Source organism: Sapajus apella, unplaced genomic scaffold, assembly GCF_009761245.1.
Source record: "Sapajus apella isolate SASKATOON/1434 unplaced genomic scaffold, GSC_monkey_1.0 scaffold43, whole genome shotgun sequence".
In the NCBI taxonomy this organism is placed as follows: Eukaryota; Metazoa; Chordata; class Mammalia; order Primates; family Cebidae; genus Sapajus; species Sapajus apella.
This window is the reverse complement of record NW_022436983.1, coordinates 12,298,175-12,318,453: the sequence shown is the minus strand read 5'-3', so window position 1 is coordinate 12,318,453 and position 20,279 is coordinate 12,298,175. Positions and strand designations below refer to the sequence as shown.

The 20,279-nt window shown below is 53.0% G+C and overlaps 1 protein-coding gene across 8 annotated transcripts in view; it reads left to right on the top strand.

The window, feature by feature from the left end:
• UBR4 (ubiquitin protein ligase E3 component n-recognin 4) overlaps positions 1-11,787 on the top strand; it is a 137,575-nt gene extending 125,788 nt beyond the window's left edge. For 7 of the 8 annotated variants that reach the window (XM_032300616.1, XM_032300610.1, XM_032300613.1 and 4 more), the window contains 5 exons: positions 718-912; positions 3,774-3,998; positions 7,235-7,325; positions 8,389-8,551; positions 10,927-11,787. In XM_032300616.1, coding sequence (XP_032156507.1) covers positions 718-912; positions 3,774-3,998; positions 7,235-7,325; positions 8,389-8,551; positions 10,927-10,991 — 739 coding nt within the window. In that variant the 3' untranslated portion in view covers positions 10,992-11,787. The remainder of the gene's footprint in view (positions 1-717; positions 913-3,773; positions 3,999-7,234; positions 7,326-8,388; positions 8,552-10,926) is intronic. The other variant, XM_032300615.1, reaches the window with a different exon arrangement.
• Positions 11,788-20,279: the final 8,492 nt, after the last annotated feature.

Below are 20,279 nucleotides of genomic sequence, written 5' to 3'. Positions count from 1 at the left end.
CCTCAGCCTCCTGAGTAGCTGGGATTTATAGGTGCCTGCCACCACATCTGGCTAAGTTTTATATTTTTAGTAGAGATGGGGTTTTGCCATGTTGGCCAGGCTGGTCTCAAACTCCTGACCTCAGGTGATCCGCCTGCCCCGGCCTCCCAAAGTGCTGGAATTACAGGTATGAGCCACCAGGCCTGGCCAGCTGTGTGTTCTTATACACATTGTACAGATGAGATGCAGAGAGTTTGAGCAACTTGCTTGAGGTTGTCCAGTTAATAAGAGGCACAGCCCAGATAGACGGGAATGTGTATTGACATAAGAAAAAAAAACCCTTCTATTTGGAGATTGAAGAGCTAATTCTTATAGACAGATCACTTTGTCAGTCAGAATGGATGAGTTCTACATTTCTTCCTCCGAAATGTGTTTCAGATACAGCCACAGTATGTCCTACGACATTGGTCCATTAAGAAATGGGCCCCCAAAAGTGGTGGGCTCTCATCAAAACTGGGAGAGTGTCACAGTGGGCCAGTGCAGAAATGAAAATGTCCTGTGGTCTTCTCATCCTGCTGGCCCAAGCCTTGGCCTCAACTCTCCCTTTTATTCTTATCTCCATTTGCAAACCTTTGCAGCCACCAGGCCCGGGAGTACTGGAAGGAGGTTCTATCTCCCAAACTGGGTTTTCACCAGGAACTCACTTCCAAGTCATTGTTTGTTCTGCTTCCCCTCTAGACACAACACTTACCTCCAGGAATGTACAGGCCAGCGGGAGCCCACGTACCAGCTCAACATCCATGACATCAAACTGCTCTTCCTGCGGTTCGCCATGGAGCAGTCATTCAGCGCAGACACCGGCGGGGGCGGCCGGGAGAGCAACATCCACCTGATCCCCTACATCATTCACACTGTGCTTTATGTCCTGAACACGTCAGTACCCTGTGTCCCAGGGGTGGCATCTTGCAGGCCCACCCTGCGTCCCTCTGCCCAAGATCCCTCAGCTTTTTCATAGCCTCTTGTGCTAATTCCAGAGCAAGGGTCTGGCCTAAGGCACCTTTTTTGCCGAGGTGGGGATGCTCATCTGCATTGTTTTAGGGCCACACAGAAAAACAATAAGGGGAACTTCCTTCCCCCAAACTGCCCTGTCACTTACCATGGGCAGCCCAAGGCCGCATCCTTGGACCGACCTTCAGCTCACAGAGAAGCAGGAAATGGGAAAAGCCAGGCCACTAAAGTCTCTACTTCGATGCAGCTGCTACTTACTTTCCAGACTGTTCTCTTGAATGGGGGGTGGCCACAGTTTGGAGCGGCACCCACATCATTAGTCAAGGGCATATGGGCGTTACAGGTGAAGGTTTCCCATCAAGGGGATGCCACAGAACTAAGGACCCAGTTCATAAATGGAAAACTGGATTTGTTATCCCAGTTTTCTCTACAGTGAGTAATGCTTCTGGCAAGTGTGAAGGGAAGGGGAATGTTCGAGATTATCTGGGAAAGTCAACCAACAAGGAAGGCAGCCAGGAAAAAAAAGAGATTGGTAGTTTTATCCATATGCACATTATAGGAAAGTCAGGTTGGTACCTGAAAGTGTAATTTTAAAGAAGCACTTAGGCCAGGCACGGTGGGTCACCTGTATCCTCCCAGCACTTTGGGAGGCCAAGGTAGGAGGATTGCTTGAGCCCAGCCTAGGCATCATAGTAAGGCTGTCTTATTTTTTTTTTTAAATTGTTTTTAATTACCCAGGTGGGGTGGCACACACCTGTAGTCCCAGCTGTTCAGGAGGCTGAGGTAAGAGATGGCTTGAGCCAAGGAGGTTGTGGCTGCAGTGGATGGTGATCACACCACTGCCCTCCAGCCAAGCCAATAGCAAGACCAGGTATCAAAGAGAAAAAACAATTAGGAGATTGACTATCCTTTAGTTCTTCCATTTAATTCACTGTTTCATACTTGTAGGCCCCATGTCCTAGGAAGAGGCTTACGGTTCCCTGTTGAAAGGTTGTGTACGGCTCACCCCGGGTGGCTGCAGCACAGTTTAGGCAACAGGACAATCCTTCTCTTGTCTTTTCTGGTTCTTTCTCTTCAGCAATGTTATTTTTTCCTTCCCTCCCATTTCCTTATGAGATAAAAGGCTGACCTCGAGACCATAGGCTTCATTGTTAAAACACGCAGGGGCAAGTTGACATCAGAGTGCATTACATCATCTGCTGAACTGCTTAGACTGGCGGCACAGACCTTCCCACTGTCCAAACTTTCTTCCTCTAATCAGTGTTCCTGGGGCCCTGGACAGAGCCCTTGGTGACTTTGTCAGTATGTTTCTGAAAAGCCAGACATTGGTGATTAATGCTCAAGTTCCTTAATTGGAGAGGGAATTGGCTCTCTCACAGTTACTTTGGTCAGCCAGAGGCTGACCCAGCAGCTTCACAGAGAGGCCCTGCTTCTCGGCCACAGACTGTTTTCCGATTGACAGCTAGCCAGTTGACATTGGTGGGAACCTGGTCACAGGGGGATTGAGTGCCTTTGGTGGAATATTGTGTATGGAAGCAAGCATGTCATAGCATGGCCACCGTAAGCCAGACCAGAGCCTGAGGAGGCCCTGCGGTGATCAAAAGCCTCAGATTCCTCAGAGGGCTGGAAGATCAAGTTGAGTGTATCTATCCTTGCCCATCTGCAGGCAGCAGAAGCAGGCAAGGTGTCCTTGCACCCTTTCCTCCTGCTGTCCCAGAGTCCAGCCTCTGTGCCTGGGCCACCTGTAGCCTGGTAACTTGGGTTCTAGTGTTGTGTTTGTCATCACCTCTCCCCACCATTGCCCCATGGAGTTAGGATAGGGCATCAAGCATTCACAGCATGAGAGCACTGTCCAGGTTCTAAGGAGAGAGTGCACCCAGAAGTGTGTCATCACGAAGGACTTAAGTCACCTCTCAGAGCTGATTCCGTGACCTCTTGTCAAAGCGTGGAGAAGGAGGTAGGGTCAAGATGGACAGGCTTCCTGGCTTCAGAGCCCAGCTCTTTCCACATTGTGAGACTTTGGCAAAATCCTTGCCTCCTGTGTACTGCAGTTTCCCTTTTCTTTAAAATTGGGATAGTGGTGGTATCTGTCCCATAGAGTTTTTGTGAAGACCAAGTGAAATAATCCCGTAAAGCACTTCGAGCAGTGCCTGGCACTGAGTTTGCTGTGATCATCATCATCATCATCATCATCATTTTAACTTAGGATTCATGAGGACAAGAAGCAGTGCTCATCTGGAAGAAACTGTTTTAGCGGAGGTGGGAGGACCTAGAGCGCAAGAAGACGAACCGGAAGAGGGAACCTAGGAAAGGAACCACATGCAAATTTAGTGCAAACCACGTCAACATAACGAGAATGTGGAGCAAAGGAGTCAGGCTGTGGACCCGCCAGGGAATCTTGATTCATTTTTCGGCCTCGTCATGTACTAGCTTGGTGACTTTGGGCAAGTCACTTCACTCTTCTGGGCCTCTGGAGTTATTAGCACAGTTCCATGTTGGGGTGTTGTGAATGGCCGTGATATATATGGTGCTCAGGAACCAGTAGTTGCCTGGAATTGTGTCAGACTGGAAGCAGGAGCCAGGGAAGAAGGGAAGATGCCACAAACAAGGGCCTGGAAGGGGGAAGAAGAGCATGGATTGTCAGAGAGTGGGAGTAGTAGTCAAGGATGGGGTGGGGAGTGTTCAGATGTCACAAGACAATGACAAATTGAGCAAATTCTTCCTACTCTTGCTGCCAGGCCCTGCTTCCACCCACCTCTTATTTTATCGTGCCCCTTTTCTCCTAGAACCCGAGCAACTTCCCGAGAAGAGAAGAACCTCCAAGGCTTTCTGGAGCAGCCCAAGGAGAAGTGGGTGGAGAGTGCCTTTGAAGTGGACGGGCCCCACTATTTCACAGTCCTAGCCCTTCACATCCTGCCCCCTGAGCAGTGGAGAGCCACACGTGTGGAAATCTTGCGGAGGCTGCTGGTGACCTCGCAGGCCCGGTCAGTGGCTCCAGGTGGAGCTACCAGGTCAGTACCTGCTTCGGGAAGCTGTTGCTGATTATTTCTGAGAATTGGTGTTGAAAAGCTGTGTAGCGGTACTCCTGTGCTAGGTGAGGGCATGCTTTGTGACTGCGGCAGTTAACACCAGCCTTCTCCCTTCTCAGTCAGTCACGTCGAGAGTCTAGGCTGATGGCCGGCAGTTGCCTGCTCACTTCTGGGTGTTGTGTTCAGCTACTAGCAAGGTAGAGCCAGGCTTACCTGCTGTAGAAAATGTTAGAGAGGAGGGCAGCCAGGCACAGGGTGATACAACCCATGACACGATCAGAGCCGGCGGGGCTAAGAACAGTAGTCAGGTTTCCGAATCTTGCTGGCCTTGGCGTAAACCAGGAAAGTTTCGGTGTGGCCACATGGAATAGTTTTCTAAGAATTAAAGCTCGTTGTCACTCCCTTTCCTTGATTACGTTCATATCCCATGCATCCCACATTCCATGAAGCTTCCTTCTTCTAGGCTATTCTCCTATACATGTGGACACTTCCCCAAGAAAGCGTGTCAGGAAGGAAGTGGTCTTTGTTTTATGACCCTGGGCTGTGATTTGGGTCAGATGGGAAGTGTCTTGAGAGAAACGGCTGTAAACAACCACCACAGCAGCCCTTTGAGGACCCACATGGATGGGGCAGAGGGGACTCCAAGGGCACCGCTTGGGCTGCCAGTGACCCCAGACAGTCTCTGCCTGTCCTGGGGAGCTACGGAGCAGACTCTGGGTTTGGCAGTTTGCTTCTGTACCTCGAGTGAAATGTTCCTCTGCTTCATTTCTGGAAAATCTGGAATCCTGCTTTAGTTCAGGATTCAAGGGATCATGTCTATATTTGTAGGCCAGCCAGGGAGCAGAGGGAAACTTTTGGGGCCCTGAAGACAGGCCAAGTGGAAATAGCGTGTGCCTTCACTGGCACACCTGGTGTGTCTTTACTTCCATTGCTCTGATTTATCAGGCATTACTGATCTGTGGGCACTTGCCGCCCCCAGAGAGCCTGGGTTGGAGCTGTACTGTTGTATCTGGCTTGTACCAGATCGTTTGTGGAGAGTGGGGGGGGGGCAAGTCTTGTTAGATTCCTAGGTAACCCCTGCCCCCATTCCTAACATACCCCTTTCCAGTATTTGCCAAGAGACTGAATTAATAGTTAACTAGCTGCCGGAATTTAGATCTTGAGAATACTAAGTTGATAAGTCAGGCTCAGCCTGCATCCATTTGCTGCATCCACAGCAAAGAGAGTGGCCATTTATTGGGCAGTCTCTCCCTGGCAGGTGTGAAATCTGAACCCACAGGAGCTGTTTTGCTCTCAGTCAGGAGACTAGCATTCATTACTATCTTAGGCAGTTAAGGAAAAGCTGATTTGGTCACAGCTTAATTAGGAAATCCAGTGTGAGCTACATTCATGAGTTGCTGTTTTCTCTGTAGCAGTTTAGTCACCTTTACTAATTAGCCTTAAATAATTAAGTTGGGCAGGGTCACTCAAGATTGCTGCTTACCAAAGCAAAACAGCCACAGCACAGGGCCAAACATGGCCATGGTCAGGCATCAGGCAGACTAGGAAAGGCACTGAGGGTTTCTCGATACTGGGAGGAGACCCATGGAGCCCACAGCAGGAAGGGCGTTTAGAGGTATCATCCCAGCGCTGGGGCAGCCTCAGTGGCGGCAGTTTCTGTCCTAAGTCCTGTAAGTCATGGGGTGAAGGGCAGTAGCAGAGACACAGAAATGGAGCCCAGCAGAAGCTGACCTCCTCTGCACATTTGACATTCAGAAAAAAGATCCTCTGCCAGGAACTTGCAAGTATGGAGACCTGGGACGTCCTCAGGCTTCTATCAGAACTTGATCTGTTCTCTTACCTGCCAGGGTGCAGAGGTGCAGAGAAATGTATTCTTGTCCTTATCCACAGGTCCACCTTCTAGGACTGTAGACTGCAGTATTGTCACATGAAAGCAGGAGAGAAGGTGGGAGCTTGGGAAGGTACTAGGGCAGAGGGAGGCCACAGGAAGTATATTTTAGTGGAGAGGGAATTGTCCTCACTTATTATTTGTTTTTTTGTGAGTTAAACATTTATTGAATGCAGGTGTGGATGGCCTGTCTCATGCTAGGCAGTCCCTTCACTTGAGGCCCATAGTTTTAGCTTCTATAATAAATACCATCTGTGTTGTCTTGTTTTATGATTCTTATATATGCCCATGCATTTTAATACTAAACATTTTAATACATGTCCCTTTAGTGATGGATGAGTCCCAGTGTGTTCTGAGATGCAGAATACTCTGTGACAAGGATTCACCCAGGCTTTACTTGCTTATTACAGATGTGATGGCTGTTGGCAGACAAAACCTCCATAGAGCTTGGGTGGTAGAAACTGAATCCCAACACTGATATTTCACTGCCTGTGCCGAGGGGAGCCTGGTCTTTCTGTATTTCATACTAGCTCTACCTGGCGTAATCATCCCTCAAACCAAGAGTGCCTACTGAGAAGGCAGTGGACACTGTTAGAGGCAGTTCCCCACCTCCCCACCCCGCCGCCCCATATTCCAAGGAACTGGTTGGTCTTTAATCCTGAACTGAATCACTGGATTAAGTAGCAGCGATACTGGTTAGAAATAATGGGGTGTGGTGAGCAGCTTGGATTATCCCAGGATTTGGGTGATGTCAGGGTAGCTGCATGCTCCATCTTACACATTACCATTGCTTCACACCAAGTTCCTAGCAGCTTGCTGCTGTGTAACACAGCACATGTTTGACAAGTTACTGTGTTTGACTGGTTTAAGAAATGTCTGTGTTTGCTGGCTTTTAAGAAATGTCTCCTGGTGGGAATGCAAAGACTGACTTGGAACCTTGTTCCCTACCTCATTTATCAGGTTCCATCAAATTCCAAGAGCTTGTGGGGCCCAAACACAAGGGACACGTGGGACTCCTTTGCCTTTCTTTGAGTCAGTAGCCTCGTGTCTGTCACATCTGCCCTGGTTATGTCTCCCCCAGTTCCGTTTTACCCTGCTGGAAGATGAGCACTGAGAGACTCAGATGAGTTTCATGGAGCTTTTTTATAATTAAACTTCTGGGTCACAGGGTTCCAGAGGTTCTTGCCCACAGTTGCTGTTTTCCAAGCAGAAGGCAAGTTGCTGGAACTATGAGATGCATAGACCACTGTGACTCTTCCCTTGCTTCCAGAATGCCTTGTGAGTATCCTCCTAGGGACTTGATGCGATAGAATTGGATTTTCTTTTCCAGGCTGACAGATAAGGCAGTGAAGGACTATTCTGCCTACCGTTCTTCCCTTCTCTTTTGGGCCCTCGTCGATCTCATTTACAACATGTTTAAGGTAAGGAGGCTGTCAGAGGCCCAGTAGCTTTCAGCAAGGGTGTAAAATGTCTGCACTCCTGTCCCTGACCCTGCCTCAGTGCCCACATGGCTGCTCCTCTGCTGGCTTAGGGGCACTTTGTTCCTAGAAACAAATAGCCCCAGCTGTGGGAGGGATTGACACTGGCAGCCTTGCGCCTTGCGCCTGTGAGGTACATTGTGAAGTACATTTGTTTTGTTGTTGTTGTTTTTGAGATGGAGTGTTGCTTTTGTTGCCCAGGCTGGAGTGCAGTGGCATGATCTTGGCTCACTGCAATCTCCACCTCCCAGGTTCAATTGATTCTCTTGCCTCAGCCTCAAGTAGCTGGGATTACAGGTGTGAACCACCACACCTGGCTAATTTTGTATTTTTAGTAGAGACAGGGTTTCACCATGTTGGCCAGGCTGGTCTCGAACTCCTGACTTCAAGTGACCCATCCACCTCAGCCTCCCAAAGTGCTGCTATTACAGGCATGAGCCACCGTGCTCAGCCCACATTTGTAGCTGAGATCACTCCCGTCACCTGCTCCTGAGTCTGCTCCAGGCTCACCTGTGCAGGAGGATCTTCCCCCCTGGGTCTCTCTTTGCTGCTGTTGCCATGCCATCGGGATAAGCTCTGTTGCCCTGAGTGAGTCTGACTTACCACAGCCAGCTTATATAACAGGACCCTCCTCTCTGCCTTGAGAGAATCTGAGTTTTTGAGTTGGTTCCTTTCATCATCGAAATGAAACAGCTCTTGGAAGCACATCGACAAGTTCCTTTGTTCTGGGGGATGCAGATGGGAAGTGTACGGGAGGGAATGCAGCCACTTGTTGGAGCCTGTAGGTTCAGGTGACACAGCGCCTAATAAGGGAGCCCTAGGAGGAATGAAGTGAAATTCTGTTGTTCCTGGAGACAAAACACACGCTCCAGGGTGTATGTTAGTATGCTTTGACATAGGCTGGGAGCACTGTCCTTCGAGGGGCTGAAATGGCCTGCCTGGCTTGAGGTGAAAGATGAGGCAGCAGTAGGTAACCTACCTCCCTGTCTCCTGTTGATTCTCGTAGAAGGTGCCTACCAGTAATACGGAGGGAGGCTGGTCCTGCTCTCTCGCTGAGTACATCCGCCATAATGACATGCCTATCTACGAAGCTGCCGACAAAGCCCTGAAAACCTTCCAGGAGGAGTTCATGCCGGTGGAAACCTTCTCAGAGTTCCTCGACGTGGCTGGTCAGTGTCAAGGTTTTATCTTTTAAAGATCCTCCGTGGCAAACCCCCATGTCTTCCTCAGTATGAGCCAGCCTGTCAGCTGCCACCAAAAGCCCTGGGAAAGATGTGTACATAGCAAGTCGCCAGTAACAAGAACAGCAGCACGTGTACTGAGCACTCCCTCTTTCCCAGGGTGGTGCTGTTCACTGGACGTGATCTCAGCCCTCGGGGCAATCCTATATGAGGCAGGAGCTTTGCTTATCCCCATTTTATAGATGCTGTAAATGAGGCTTTGAGTGTCAAATACGTGGCCAAGGGAGCATAGCTAAAAAGGGACCCTTTTTGAGTCTGTTTTTTAATGGCAGTTCAGAGAATTCACATGCAAATGGGAATACCCTTGTCTTCCTCCTGAGTCTGTTGTTATAGCTGACCCCAGGGAGACAAGGGAAACCAAGCAGGGCCTCTCTGAACCGTGGGTGTGGGAGACGTGGTCAGACAGTTCCTTATCCTACTGCTAGTAAAATTGAAATCTTTGTGTAACAAATTTGTCACTCTGATTGCAAACAAACACATTAGAGTTGGTTTGGATTTCATAACCAAGCACCAAGTGACAGTAGGGGAGGTGACCTGGCCCATGCCTGGGAAATCCACGTAGGGCTAAAAAAGACAGTGCCCTCTCCGGGTGTGGGCGCCGCGGCCCCTGTCAGAGCGCCCTCCCTGTGAAGGTCAGCTCCCCAGAGCCAAAGCACAGGTAACCAAACCTGCCAGCTTTTTTTTTTTTTTTTTTTTTGCCAGCTCTTTTTTGTGAACTTGTTTCACTTTCTTCTGGTGTTCATTGTGGGAATTTTGTAAAGTATAAAGAAGCAGGAAGACAAACTCCCCCCAGATCCTACTCTTAGGAGAATGCCTCTGCTAACGTTTTCTCTGTCTTGTTATCCTCTGGGAATGAGACCCACTAAAGGGCCAGAGTGTAGCTCAGTGTGAAATCCTCTTTCTTCCCAGCTCAGAGCCAGCTGACCGATTCTCCCAAAAAGCCCTGCCCGTCTGCATTGGCCACCCCTTGCAGTGGCCTCAGTGGAGGCTCTGTGCTGGGATGGCTTTGTCAGCTTGGTGCCTGCCTCAACGTCTGGGTGGCCTGTGCTAATGCTGCTCACCTCCGTGTGTGTGTTAACCCTACCACCTCCACCTCTTTACAGCTCTGCTGGCACGGTTTCAGTCTAGACGTTTAACCAGCATGATACCTTAGCACATGCCTTGCGTTCTTCCCAGAAAGTCAGCCCTGGGAACAGGTGGGCTGCCAAAGTCGTCAGTGCTGGGCCCTGTGCCTGTTGCATGAGCATGTGTCCGTGAATGTGTGGAAGTTGGAGCCAGTGAGAGGAGGAGGAGGTGGGCAGAGGAAGGAGGGTCCCCTGGGCTCAAGCTCCATGCCAGCCCTGAGCTGGTGGCAGCACCCCTGGCCTGCAGCCAGGGAGAGCCAGAGCCCTTGCCAGGCAGTGAGCCTCTGTGCCTTCCCCTCCTAGGTCAGGTTTTGACAGCACCACTTTATTACTTTGTTTAAGCTGTTAGAAAATTTGAGAACAGCAGACACACCCAATTCAAACGTGAGAACAAAAACACCTTCCAAAGCCAACTGGGGATGATCTGAGCCGCTCTCCTTCCTTGAGCCCAGATGCCTGGGCGCCGACTTCAGTTCAGAGGCTGCCAGGCCTTTGGGGTTAGCAGCTCTGTGGCTGTTTTACGAGAGGCTTCTGTGTCTCCTGTCCTCTGATCGGTGACGGAGGTGTGGGGCTACCAAGGCCTTGGTGCAGCTCGAGCACCTTCTGTGTGTGAGGCACTTGCACACGCAGGGCCTCATTTAATCCCTGCAGTGGGGCCGCAGGGCTTCTTCCTGTCTCTATTTGATGGTTGAGGGATTGGAGCTCCTGAGCTTTGACAACCTGCTCAGGAGCCCAGGACCCACCATCGGATCAGAGCTCAGAAGAAGCTGGGGTCCTGCTACCCTGCTGTACTCCTCCCAGCCTGGAAGGGCAGGGCTTTCTTTGGTCCTAGCTCCCTTTGAGAAGATGGTTAAGACTGCGGGCACTCTCCCTTCAGAACCTGCCTTCCCTTTCGCACTGGGGGTCAGTGGATTTGCACATCCCTGGTGTCCCTGAGCCAGGTGTGGCCTCTGCCACTTCACCCCCAGCAGCAGTGCCTGCTTCTGGAACAGGACTCCTACGGAACAGGGTTTTGCTTGATGACTGTCTCCCCGGTCATGCTGGTATCCAGTGAGCAGCTGGGCCAGAGCTTGTTGGGGCACAATGGTGTGTGCTCTGCTAGATGCGGCAGCTCTGACTCAGGGGGAATGAGGGCTGCATGCCCGCACCTGACGCACCTCTGCCTGCTGTGCTTTGCAGGTCTTTTATCAGAAATAACCGATCCCGAGAGCTTCCTGAAGGACCTGTTGAACTCAGTCCCCTGACCACCACACAGAAGCTGCAGTGGCGAAGATAGAAGCTGGCCTGCCTTCCAACCTCTTCTCCCTCCTCGTGCGTTGAGCTCCCCCCGAGGGATGCTACATTGTGACCCCGCCCTCCCCTCTCTCATTTTTCTTGGCGTGGCTTGGGGTTTTTAGGCTTCCTGTTTTATCCTGTGTGTGTGGTGCACTAGCTCTGAAGTTGTCTGTAACCCACGCCATCAGCCGGCCTGTACATACCGAGGAGCCGTGAGTTGCCCTGGCCAGCCTCATACGTGAGTGTGCACATCTTGAGGAATAAACAAACGACTTAACACACATGAAAAAGAAGGTGTTGCCTGCTGCTTCAGCTCATCCTCGGTGGCACTGGCCACATGGTTTCCCTTGAATGCACAGCCATTTCCTGCATCAGCACGGGAAGACTCATGTTAGAGTCGGTCTCCAGGCCTGCTCTCAGCGCCAAATGGAACCTGTCTATTTTTGGCCAGCGAGTTGGGGCACCACATTTGATGGTTATGGTTTTTCCCAAAACAAAGCCCATGCCTTGCTCTTAATTTTTGGCTTTAACAGCTGGAACCCAAAGACACGTGGAGCCCAGTGGTTTTTAGCCCTGGGCCAAAGGGAGGCTCCATGGAGCAGGGCACACTCTTGTTGGACCACAAAGGCCTTGGGAGAATTTGACATTCTCATGCTAGCCACGAATCAGGAATCCCTTGGTGACTTCTCTTCAGGACTGTCATATTAAGAGAGGCCTGGGGCAGACTTAGGATCAGAATAAAGAGCATGGCTGCTATTTACGTTGCCAGGCACCCAGTATGTCTTAATTCTAATCTCTTCAAGAAAAAGGGCCCATGAGCTAGAGCTGCCCGCCCAAGGGCTCCCAGCCAGGAGCTGTGGAGTTGTCAGGTTTGTGCCTCTGAAGCTGTGTCCTGACCGCTGTGGCTGCTGCTCCTGGAGGCCTCTGAGACCTGCTCCTCCCCTACATTCATTGGCAGCAGGATTCCCCAGAGCCTCTCCCCAGCCTTCTGGAAAAGGTTCACCCAGACGTTGTCTCGTGGGAGGGAGAGCTCGCTAATGTCTGTCTCTTGTTCTTTGCGGGCCACTCAGCCAACTGACATCGGCCTCTCCTGTCTAGATGGTCAGTCAGTTTCTGTGGCTCATTCCTCAAGGCAGATCATCTGGGACTCGGGGGTGGTTGGGGGCGGGGGGTGGTGGCGGGGGTGGACAGCGGCCTCTAGGCTCCTGTAGACTTCCACAGCCAGGACTTCTCGTCCCTCCCCAGAGCTCTTGACTGGGCAGCCACAAGCAGGCATGAGTGTCGTACCTGGACTAAGCTGGAGAGACAGGGCATTTGTGGCAAGGGCCCAGCTGGAAACCGTGGCAGACCATGCATTTGCTGGCTTGCATGAGCACACTTCAGTGTTTGTGTTGGGGACACTGGGCTTCTGAGAGACTGGCGTGGCTCCAGGGAGGGGAGCAGCATGGTTGAAGCGCAGCCGGGCACTCACTCCTTTGTTCTGATCCCAGCTCCACTGCCTGCTGTGTCTCCAGACTCCTCACCTGTAAAATGGGATCTTGGTGTCTTTGTGGCAGAAGGGTGCTGAGGTTTCCATGAACCAATCTGCCTGCCATGTAGTAACTAGTAGCTTCTCTTACTGTTAGTGAACTTGTTTTAGTCCAAAGGAAGGCACCCATACCTCAGGTGAAGTCCAGGTGAGTTCAGTGAGGACGATGGAGACCCTGGTCTGGGCACCTTCCACCTCACACTGGGAATGGCACAGGCTCGCTCCCGCTCCGTGTCTGTGGTCGCCCACTTTCTGGTGGTCTCTGAGACCGATTCAGGTGTTAGGAGTCTGTGATCGTTGTTACATAACCTCCTTGTGAGGAATAAAGTGGAGCAGCCTCATCCGGGACAGCGAAGCAAGGAGGGAGCGTGGGGAGCAGCCTCGTGAGCAGGTGGCATGAGGCCTGCGTGGCAGAAGCCGGGCTCACTGCCTCATGTGGCACAGGAAGGCTCAGCGCGTCTGTCATCACACCTCAGGGCAGTGAGTGTGGACCTGGTGCCTTCAGAAGCCCGCCCAAGGCCTGATGCTCTGGCCCAAAGAGGTGGAGTCACCAAAGCTCATTCATTACAAGGTGTTTACTTATTTTTGTCTGCCCTGCATTTGTTTTATTTCCTGCAAAGGCCTCGGAGGATGTTGGCCCCAGCCCAAACACATCTTGTTTTCACTGTTAGAGCTTTTCAGGGTGCTTCCAGTGTCTCTGCCAAGCTCCAGACAAGCTGCTGACACAGCAGCCATGAGGTCTGTGACAGGTTCCAGGGGGTGCTTTCTGCCTGCCCCAGCAGGAGGGGAGACTGGTCTGGGGAGAGAGCCGCACCTCTCCAGGCCCAGGTCTCACGACAGGAGCATTGAAGGGCGCTGAGCAAAACGCCACTTAGCCCACCCCTGTCCTGCACCATTACCTGGGCCCATTGTTTCTTGGGTCCCTGCCTTTCTCAAAAGGCAGCCCCAGTTGGGGAGTGAAGTTGATTCTGGACTGGCTACGCCTAATGATGGCTACAATTTTAATCCCATAAAGTTCGAGTTCAGCGATCGAGTTGGGGCAGCAGCCTCAACACTTTACTTGTAGAATGGCTGGAGCCTCTGGTGTGCCTCAGTCAGCAGCCGCCCTGGTGCCTGGCTGTCCACGTGTGTTGATTTAGAGGTGAAAAGGGAGGCCCCTGCCTGCACCTCCCCTCCCCAGGGGTGTTTGTTGGGACACCAGGGGCTGTGCTGGCTTCTCTGCATTTCACTCTTGCATCACCTCTGTATGTTAGGTGGTGGAATTTCTGCCTTACCGATAGGGAGGCGGCCCCCAGAGGAGGTAACTCGCCTGCTAGGGAGTCGGGAGCTGAGAGGTCTGTGGGATTCCAAAGATGACTCTATGTCATGCGACTTCATTTGTTCCTTCCAGCATGTAGCAAGTGTCTCCTCGGTGCCAGGGACTTACCAGAGGCCGAGGGCACAGCGTGCATCAAACAGGCTCTGTCCTCATGGAGAGGAGAGAGTCAGAACTGAGGGGTTCCACCGACATAAGGTGTGAGGTGGCTGTGTGGAGTGTAGACAGCGGGAACAGACTGGCTGGCATGCAGCTTATGTGGGGTGGCTGGGTTGGTCCGCCACCAGCTCCAACCTGCCCATGGCCAGATTCTCACACCTGATTGCAGTGGGCATCCTCTGGTCACTTAGCAAACCTCAGCTGGGTACCTAGTCTGTGCTTGGCTGTTAGCATGGGGTTCCCTTGGGGGACTGGGAGAAGCCAGAAAAGAGACTTACTTTGCTCTCTAGACTGCAGAATATAGCCCAGAGCCAGCCACTTCCTACCACCTTTGCACCCAGACCCAGCTCCTGGATCTCCCCTTCCTTCCCCACTGCAGTCCATTCTCCAGCACCCAGAGCAGTCACTTACAAACACGGTGCAGGCGGTTGCCCCTGAAACTCTTTTTCCTCCCAGACCCTCTCCCGCCTCCCTCCTCCCCACTCGCTCTCAGCCCCACTCCACACACTTGCTCCCTGCTTCACGCTTTGTCGCATTAGCCCAGATGTCTGTGTGGCTCCTCTCCTCCCTCCACTCAGGTCTCAGAGATTCCCCGGAGCCCCTGTCTGTGAGAGCAGTGCCCTCCGGGGCCCTCCGCCCCTGCCTGCCCCGTTTCGGTCCTTTCTACCAGCCTTGTGCCGCTGTGGTCAGCTCACACGTTCATGCACATGTCCTGCTCATCATCTCTCTCAGCTGCGTCCTGCTCGTGGCTTTTATTTCCTGCTGCATCTGCAGGGCCTAGAACAGTGCTTGGTGCATAGAAGACACTCGGGGAGTGTTTGACTGAATGATGGGGCTATGTCAGGATCTCCCAGGGAACGGTCAGCCATCCCCACAAGCCTATGCCTAACTCTGGAATGGTGGGCAGTAAATCCAAACCTGATTCCAGTGACAGGCTGGAGCCAGTGGGCCCGTGAGGGTCCTCCCACACCTTCCCCTGCCTGTCGTTGTTCTGCAGCAAGTCTGGGCTGAGCCCCTGGAACATGCTGGAGGCAGAGCAGGCTCAGACCCAGGCTGGAGTGCCCAAGTCAGGGCTCCCGCCAGGCTCCTGCTCCAGGCTGTACCCCTTCCTCCTCCTGCCACAGATCAGCTTGGCAGGGCCATTCCTCTTCCTGGAGCTAGGTCTGGTCTCCCACACCATAGCAAGTCCTTTTCAAGCCGGAGTGGTTCCCAGCAGCACCAACAGGATGGCAGAGATGGACAAGGTAAGTCCCCAGACTGAGCTCCCTGGAGCTGGCTGCTGACACCTAGCTGGGGTGAGGCCTGGGCGAATCCTCTGCCTTCTCTTGGTGCCCTTGGTCTTCTTTCTGTCCCCAGCCTGGCTGGTGGCTCAGATGCAATAGGGGCAGAGCAGCCTCTGAGCAGGAAGGGAGCTGAGGGCTGGCCTTTATTCAGGGCCTGCATGAAGCTGATGCTTCACTTGCGGCACGTCCTTCCACCCTTACAGCTGTCCAGAGCAGCAGGTGGATCCCCTTCTCCACACAAACAGGTGCAGAGAGGCTGATGACCCACCCAGGCTCACACAGCGAAGGGTGGAGCCATGATGAGAACTCACGTGTGTTTGGCTCTGAAAGCTCCTCTTCAGAGAGAGCGTTGCTGATGGTGGAGGAGGGGGAGAACTGGCTGCTGTTAATGCTGGGGTGTGAGGACCAGGAGGAAGAGGGTGAAGGCTGACTTGGGGAGTGTGACCCAGTTTCCTCCCTCCTGTCCCCATGACCAGCAGGGGCAGCCTCAGGGCCCTGTACGCGAGGATGCAGCTGAGAGGTACATATCCTAGGGCTGCATTGCACGGGCTCTGAATTTGGGGTGCCACTCCCCATCAGAGGGCAAGGGCCACATGGTGTAGAGGCAAGACCGAGGGCTCAGAGGGAGCCCAGCTCTGCTGTAGGACTGTAGCAAGCTTCCTACCCTGTCTGTGCGGGTGAGGATTCGAGGAACAGATGCAGAAGGTCCTAGAACCTGGCACAGCCCAGGCACAGCTGGCTTTAGCTGTGACCGTCAGTGTTACTGTATCAGTGTGTCAAGGAATCAGAGATGACAGGGCTTGGTGGCTCAGGCCTATAATCCCAGCACTTTGGGAGACCAAGGCAGGCAGATCACTTGAGGCCAGGAGTTTGAGACCAACCTGGTCAATGTGGTGAAACTCCATCTCTACTAAAAATACAAAAGTTAGCCTGGCATGGTGGTGGGTGCCTGTAATCCCAGCTACTCGGGAGGCTGAGGCAGGAGAATTGTCTGAACCCTGGGAGGCAGAGGTTGTAGTGAGCTGAGATCATGCTACTGCACTCCAGCCTGGGTGATAGAGCAAGATTCCATCTCAAAACAACAACTAGAATCACAGAATGTCTGGAGGAGGATCCCTTGATCTCCACATCACCCCTCTCCTTGTCTTATGGGTGTTAGGACAGATGCCCACCCTGACACACACACACACACGCACGCACGCGCGCGCGCGCGCGCGCGCGCGCCTTCCAGGCATGCACGAGTTCAGTTGCTTTGGTTACATCTGTTTGCTTTCCATGGTTTATTTCTGTCTCTCTGCTCTGTGTTTCCTGCCCTGGGGGTGGGGGGAGCTACTCCCTTCCTACCCTTCCTTATCTATTACACAGTCTTGGAGCTTGGCCTGGTCCCCGTGTATTGCCAACTCACCCCCTTGGCCTCCTTGACAAGCTGGGAGAAGCTGAGCAAGGCATGTGCAGAGGCAAAGCCGTCTCTACTGCCGCCGGGCTGTGTCAGAGGGACCCCACCCTCCAGAGCATCAGGACCCCAGCCTGGGAAGGGCGGGCTGCCAGCTGCCATCTGCCCTGGTAGCTGCCCCTGGCCAAGGTGGCTGGGATCAGTGCCCACCGCATTTCACTCTGTGCCCCTTTGCCCTGACTTCAGAGCTTGAAGGTGAACTCTGACCCCTTCACTCTAGGGTTGGGGACAGTGGACACAGAGAGCAGGAGGGGACTTGCCTGAAGCCCCCTATTTGTAGTCCATAACTCTTTCCCACATGGCACACAGGCCAACAGGATTCTGGGCATGTGGGGCCTGGCAGCATTCCAGGTGGGCACCCAGAGGTATGATGACTTCCTGGAGGAAAGAGTGGGATGGGAGGTGCCCGGCTTGAAGTGTGGAGGGAGCTGGTGCTCCGGTTTAGGCGTCAAAGTGATGGATGGGGTATGAAGACAAGTGTCCCGCCAGCCCACCTCTTCTGGCTACTCCGGGCTCTAAGTTGCTGCTGACCACAGGCCACAGGCTTCCTCCCAAGGGATGTGGGGGTTCCGCTCTCTGGAAGCCTCCTGGGACATTGCCAGAGGTTGGCCAGGCCTCTCAGGAGCAGAGAGATGAGCTCCTGGGCACTGGGGTGAGGAAGCCGTGGGGAGAGGTATCTAAGGCCAACACCTCTGACAGTGGTAGGGCCCACAGGGGGCATGGGGCAGCAGAATCTGTGCTTTGTTGGGTTTCTGAGTCCAGGGGCCTGGGGACATGACCAGAATTAGCCCCAGGTGCCAAGTTTACAGGGGGAAATCACCCAGAGCCCCAAATTCTCACACAGGGTGGGAAGCAGGGGTGTTCTGGGCATGGGCAGGAGTGAAGGGCATAGGGTCTTAGGCTCGTCGTTCTTTGGACTCTGTCCCTTAGGTCCCTCTGCTGCCTTTGCCCAATGACCTTGCCACCCCATCCACCCCTTGTGTCCATAAGCCAGCTTGGTCCCTACAAGAGGTCCTGGCTGGACTCCTAGTTAGGCTGTTCTGGCTTCAGAGATCTGGGAACCACTCCACAGTCACATTTACTGAGTATGCACTCCCACAGAATCACCATGCCTCGTGTGATCTCGAGTACCTGGTACTATTGTTCTTCCTGTTTTACAGATGAGGAACCTTAGACTCAGAGAGGCAAACTCACCTGCCCAAGGCAGCACAGCCCGTAAGTGAGATGGAGCCCCAATCTGCCCAGCCAGCCTGAGCCCTGCTGCTTCACCTGGTCCTGCTCCCCATCTGGTCTGGACATGGATTGGGTTAGATCATCCCAGCTCCCAGCAAGAGGGCACAGCTCTGGGAGCCAGGGCTTAGCCAGGTGCCCGGCAGGCAGGCAGGGCAGCCGCAGCCAAGGGTTAGCTGGCCTCAGGCTGGGAACCGTGCTTGGGGCCCTGTGGACAAGGTGCAAGGCCCTGGGGACCAGCTCCAGGCCGGGATGACAGTGAGCTCTGTGGGCTCTCATGCCAGAACAAACAGGGCAATTAAGAGGTGGCTTTTGTTTGGCAGGGCCTGAATGCTGGGCTTGGAGCTGCGGCCGCTTCAGCCTTGACCCCCTCATGTGGCAGGAATCTGCTCCTTCACAGGGACAAGTTCACATGTGTAGTGTGACAGCAGACAACAGGACAATGCCACTCTGTTTTCTCACCCAGCTTCAGAAGTGGTGGCTGGAGGGCTGCTGCTTTTCACAGCACAGTGTGACCCCTCCCTCCCCTCCTCTTCCGGCAGCCAGAAGGCTCCAGCCACCTCAAAAGCCATCACAGGGGTGGCCCAGGCCACCAGGCGCGGGGGCCCAGCACCTTCGCATTTCTCTCCCTCTGGTTCCTTCCTCGGGGCCCCACATGGAACCCACTGTGCAGGGCTGCATTCCGTCCCCTGTGGTTGTGCTCCGTGTCACCTCTCTCTGAGGCAGGCACTATTAATCCCATTCCAATGAGGGGATAGGGGCTCAAGGCTGAGGCCACCTCACCCAAAGGAGGGGCTCGGGTTAGAGGTGCTGGGTGAAATACAAGGTGCCAAGTTCAATCTGAATTTCACATCAACAACAAACACATGTAAGCCTCCGATGGTGGTGGGGCCCACCGCGGGTATTGGGCAGTAGGATCTGTGCTTTGCTGGGTTTCTGAGTCTGGTGGGCTGGGACAGGTCCAGAATTAGCCCCAGGTGCCAAGTTTACAGGAGGTCAGCCAGAGCCCTGAATTACTACAGGCTTTTTTTTTTTTTTTTTTTTTTTTTTTAGACAGAGTCTTGCTATTGTCCCCCAGGCTGGAGTGCAGTGGCACGATCTTGGCTCACTGCAACCTCCGCCTCCCGGGTTCAAGTTTCAAGCAATTCTCCTGCCTCAGCCTCCTGAGTAGCTGGGACTACAGGCATGTGCCACCACGCCCAGCTTAACTTTTGTATTATTAGTAGAGACGGGGTTTCACCATATTGGCCAGGATGGTCTCGATCTTTTGACCTCACGATCTGCCTGCCTTGGCCTCCCAAGGTGTTGGGATTACAGGCGTGAGCCACCCCACCCAGCCATTATTACAGTCTATAATATGGACTATACTAAAAAAAACTATTCACCATTTCTCTGAAATTCAAGCTTACCCAGGCAGCCTGTATTTTTATTGACTGAATCCGGGAGTCCCAGCACAGGCGCTCACTGGACGCTCTGAATAAAGCCAGATGAGGCCCTGACCTCGGGGTGAGGCAGGAGTGGCCACAAGAAACAGACCTCTTGGACACTGAACTAGAAAGGAAGAGGTGTTCATTATGACACCTGGGAGCAAGGCTTGATGTGTCCAAATGGCCAAGCTCCCCTAACAAAGAGCAGCTCTGCCTTTATATAGGCTTACACTCTAGATATTACACGTGAAAGGGTCTTGGGTTTACAGCCTTAGAAATTACATGTGAAAGGGTCTTGGTTTTACAGCTTTAGGGATTACATGTGAAAGGGTCTTGGGTTTACAGCTTTAGAAATCACCTATGAAAGGGTTCTGGTTCTCCAGATGGAGGAGTGGGGTGGGGATTTGATCTTGTTTAAGTAAAAACAGTGTCTTCCGGAGAGAGTCCCCCATACCACACCTGCAATCTTATAGGAAGGGGATTTAGGAGGCACCAGTCGGCCAACCTTTTCTTCTATTGAACTGCAGTGTGGAGGTCAAGGAGGAGGTGATCCTAGATGCCGGGGTCTCCTTCCTCAGGGGAGCCCCCTCTGCTTCAGCAGGAGAGAGAAGTCCTAGACACAGGTCTCCACGTGGAGGCCAACGGAGCAGCTTCGCATGTCTGGAAACTTCCAGGTCCACAGGCCTGGAGTGTCAGGAGTGGGAACATCGAGGGGCCTATCTGAGGGCCACGAGGGCCCTGAAGTGCTATGAGCAGGGGAAGCAGGTTCCAGAAGCCTTGGTCCCTGCCTTTCTGCAGGGCTCCCCTCCACAGGACTAGGCGGCCACAGGACTGCTCCAGGTGGCTCCCAGCCCCGCCCTGC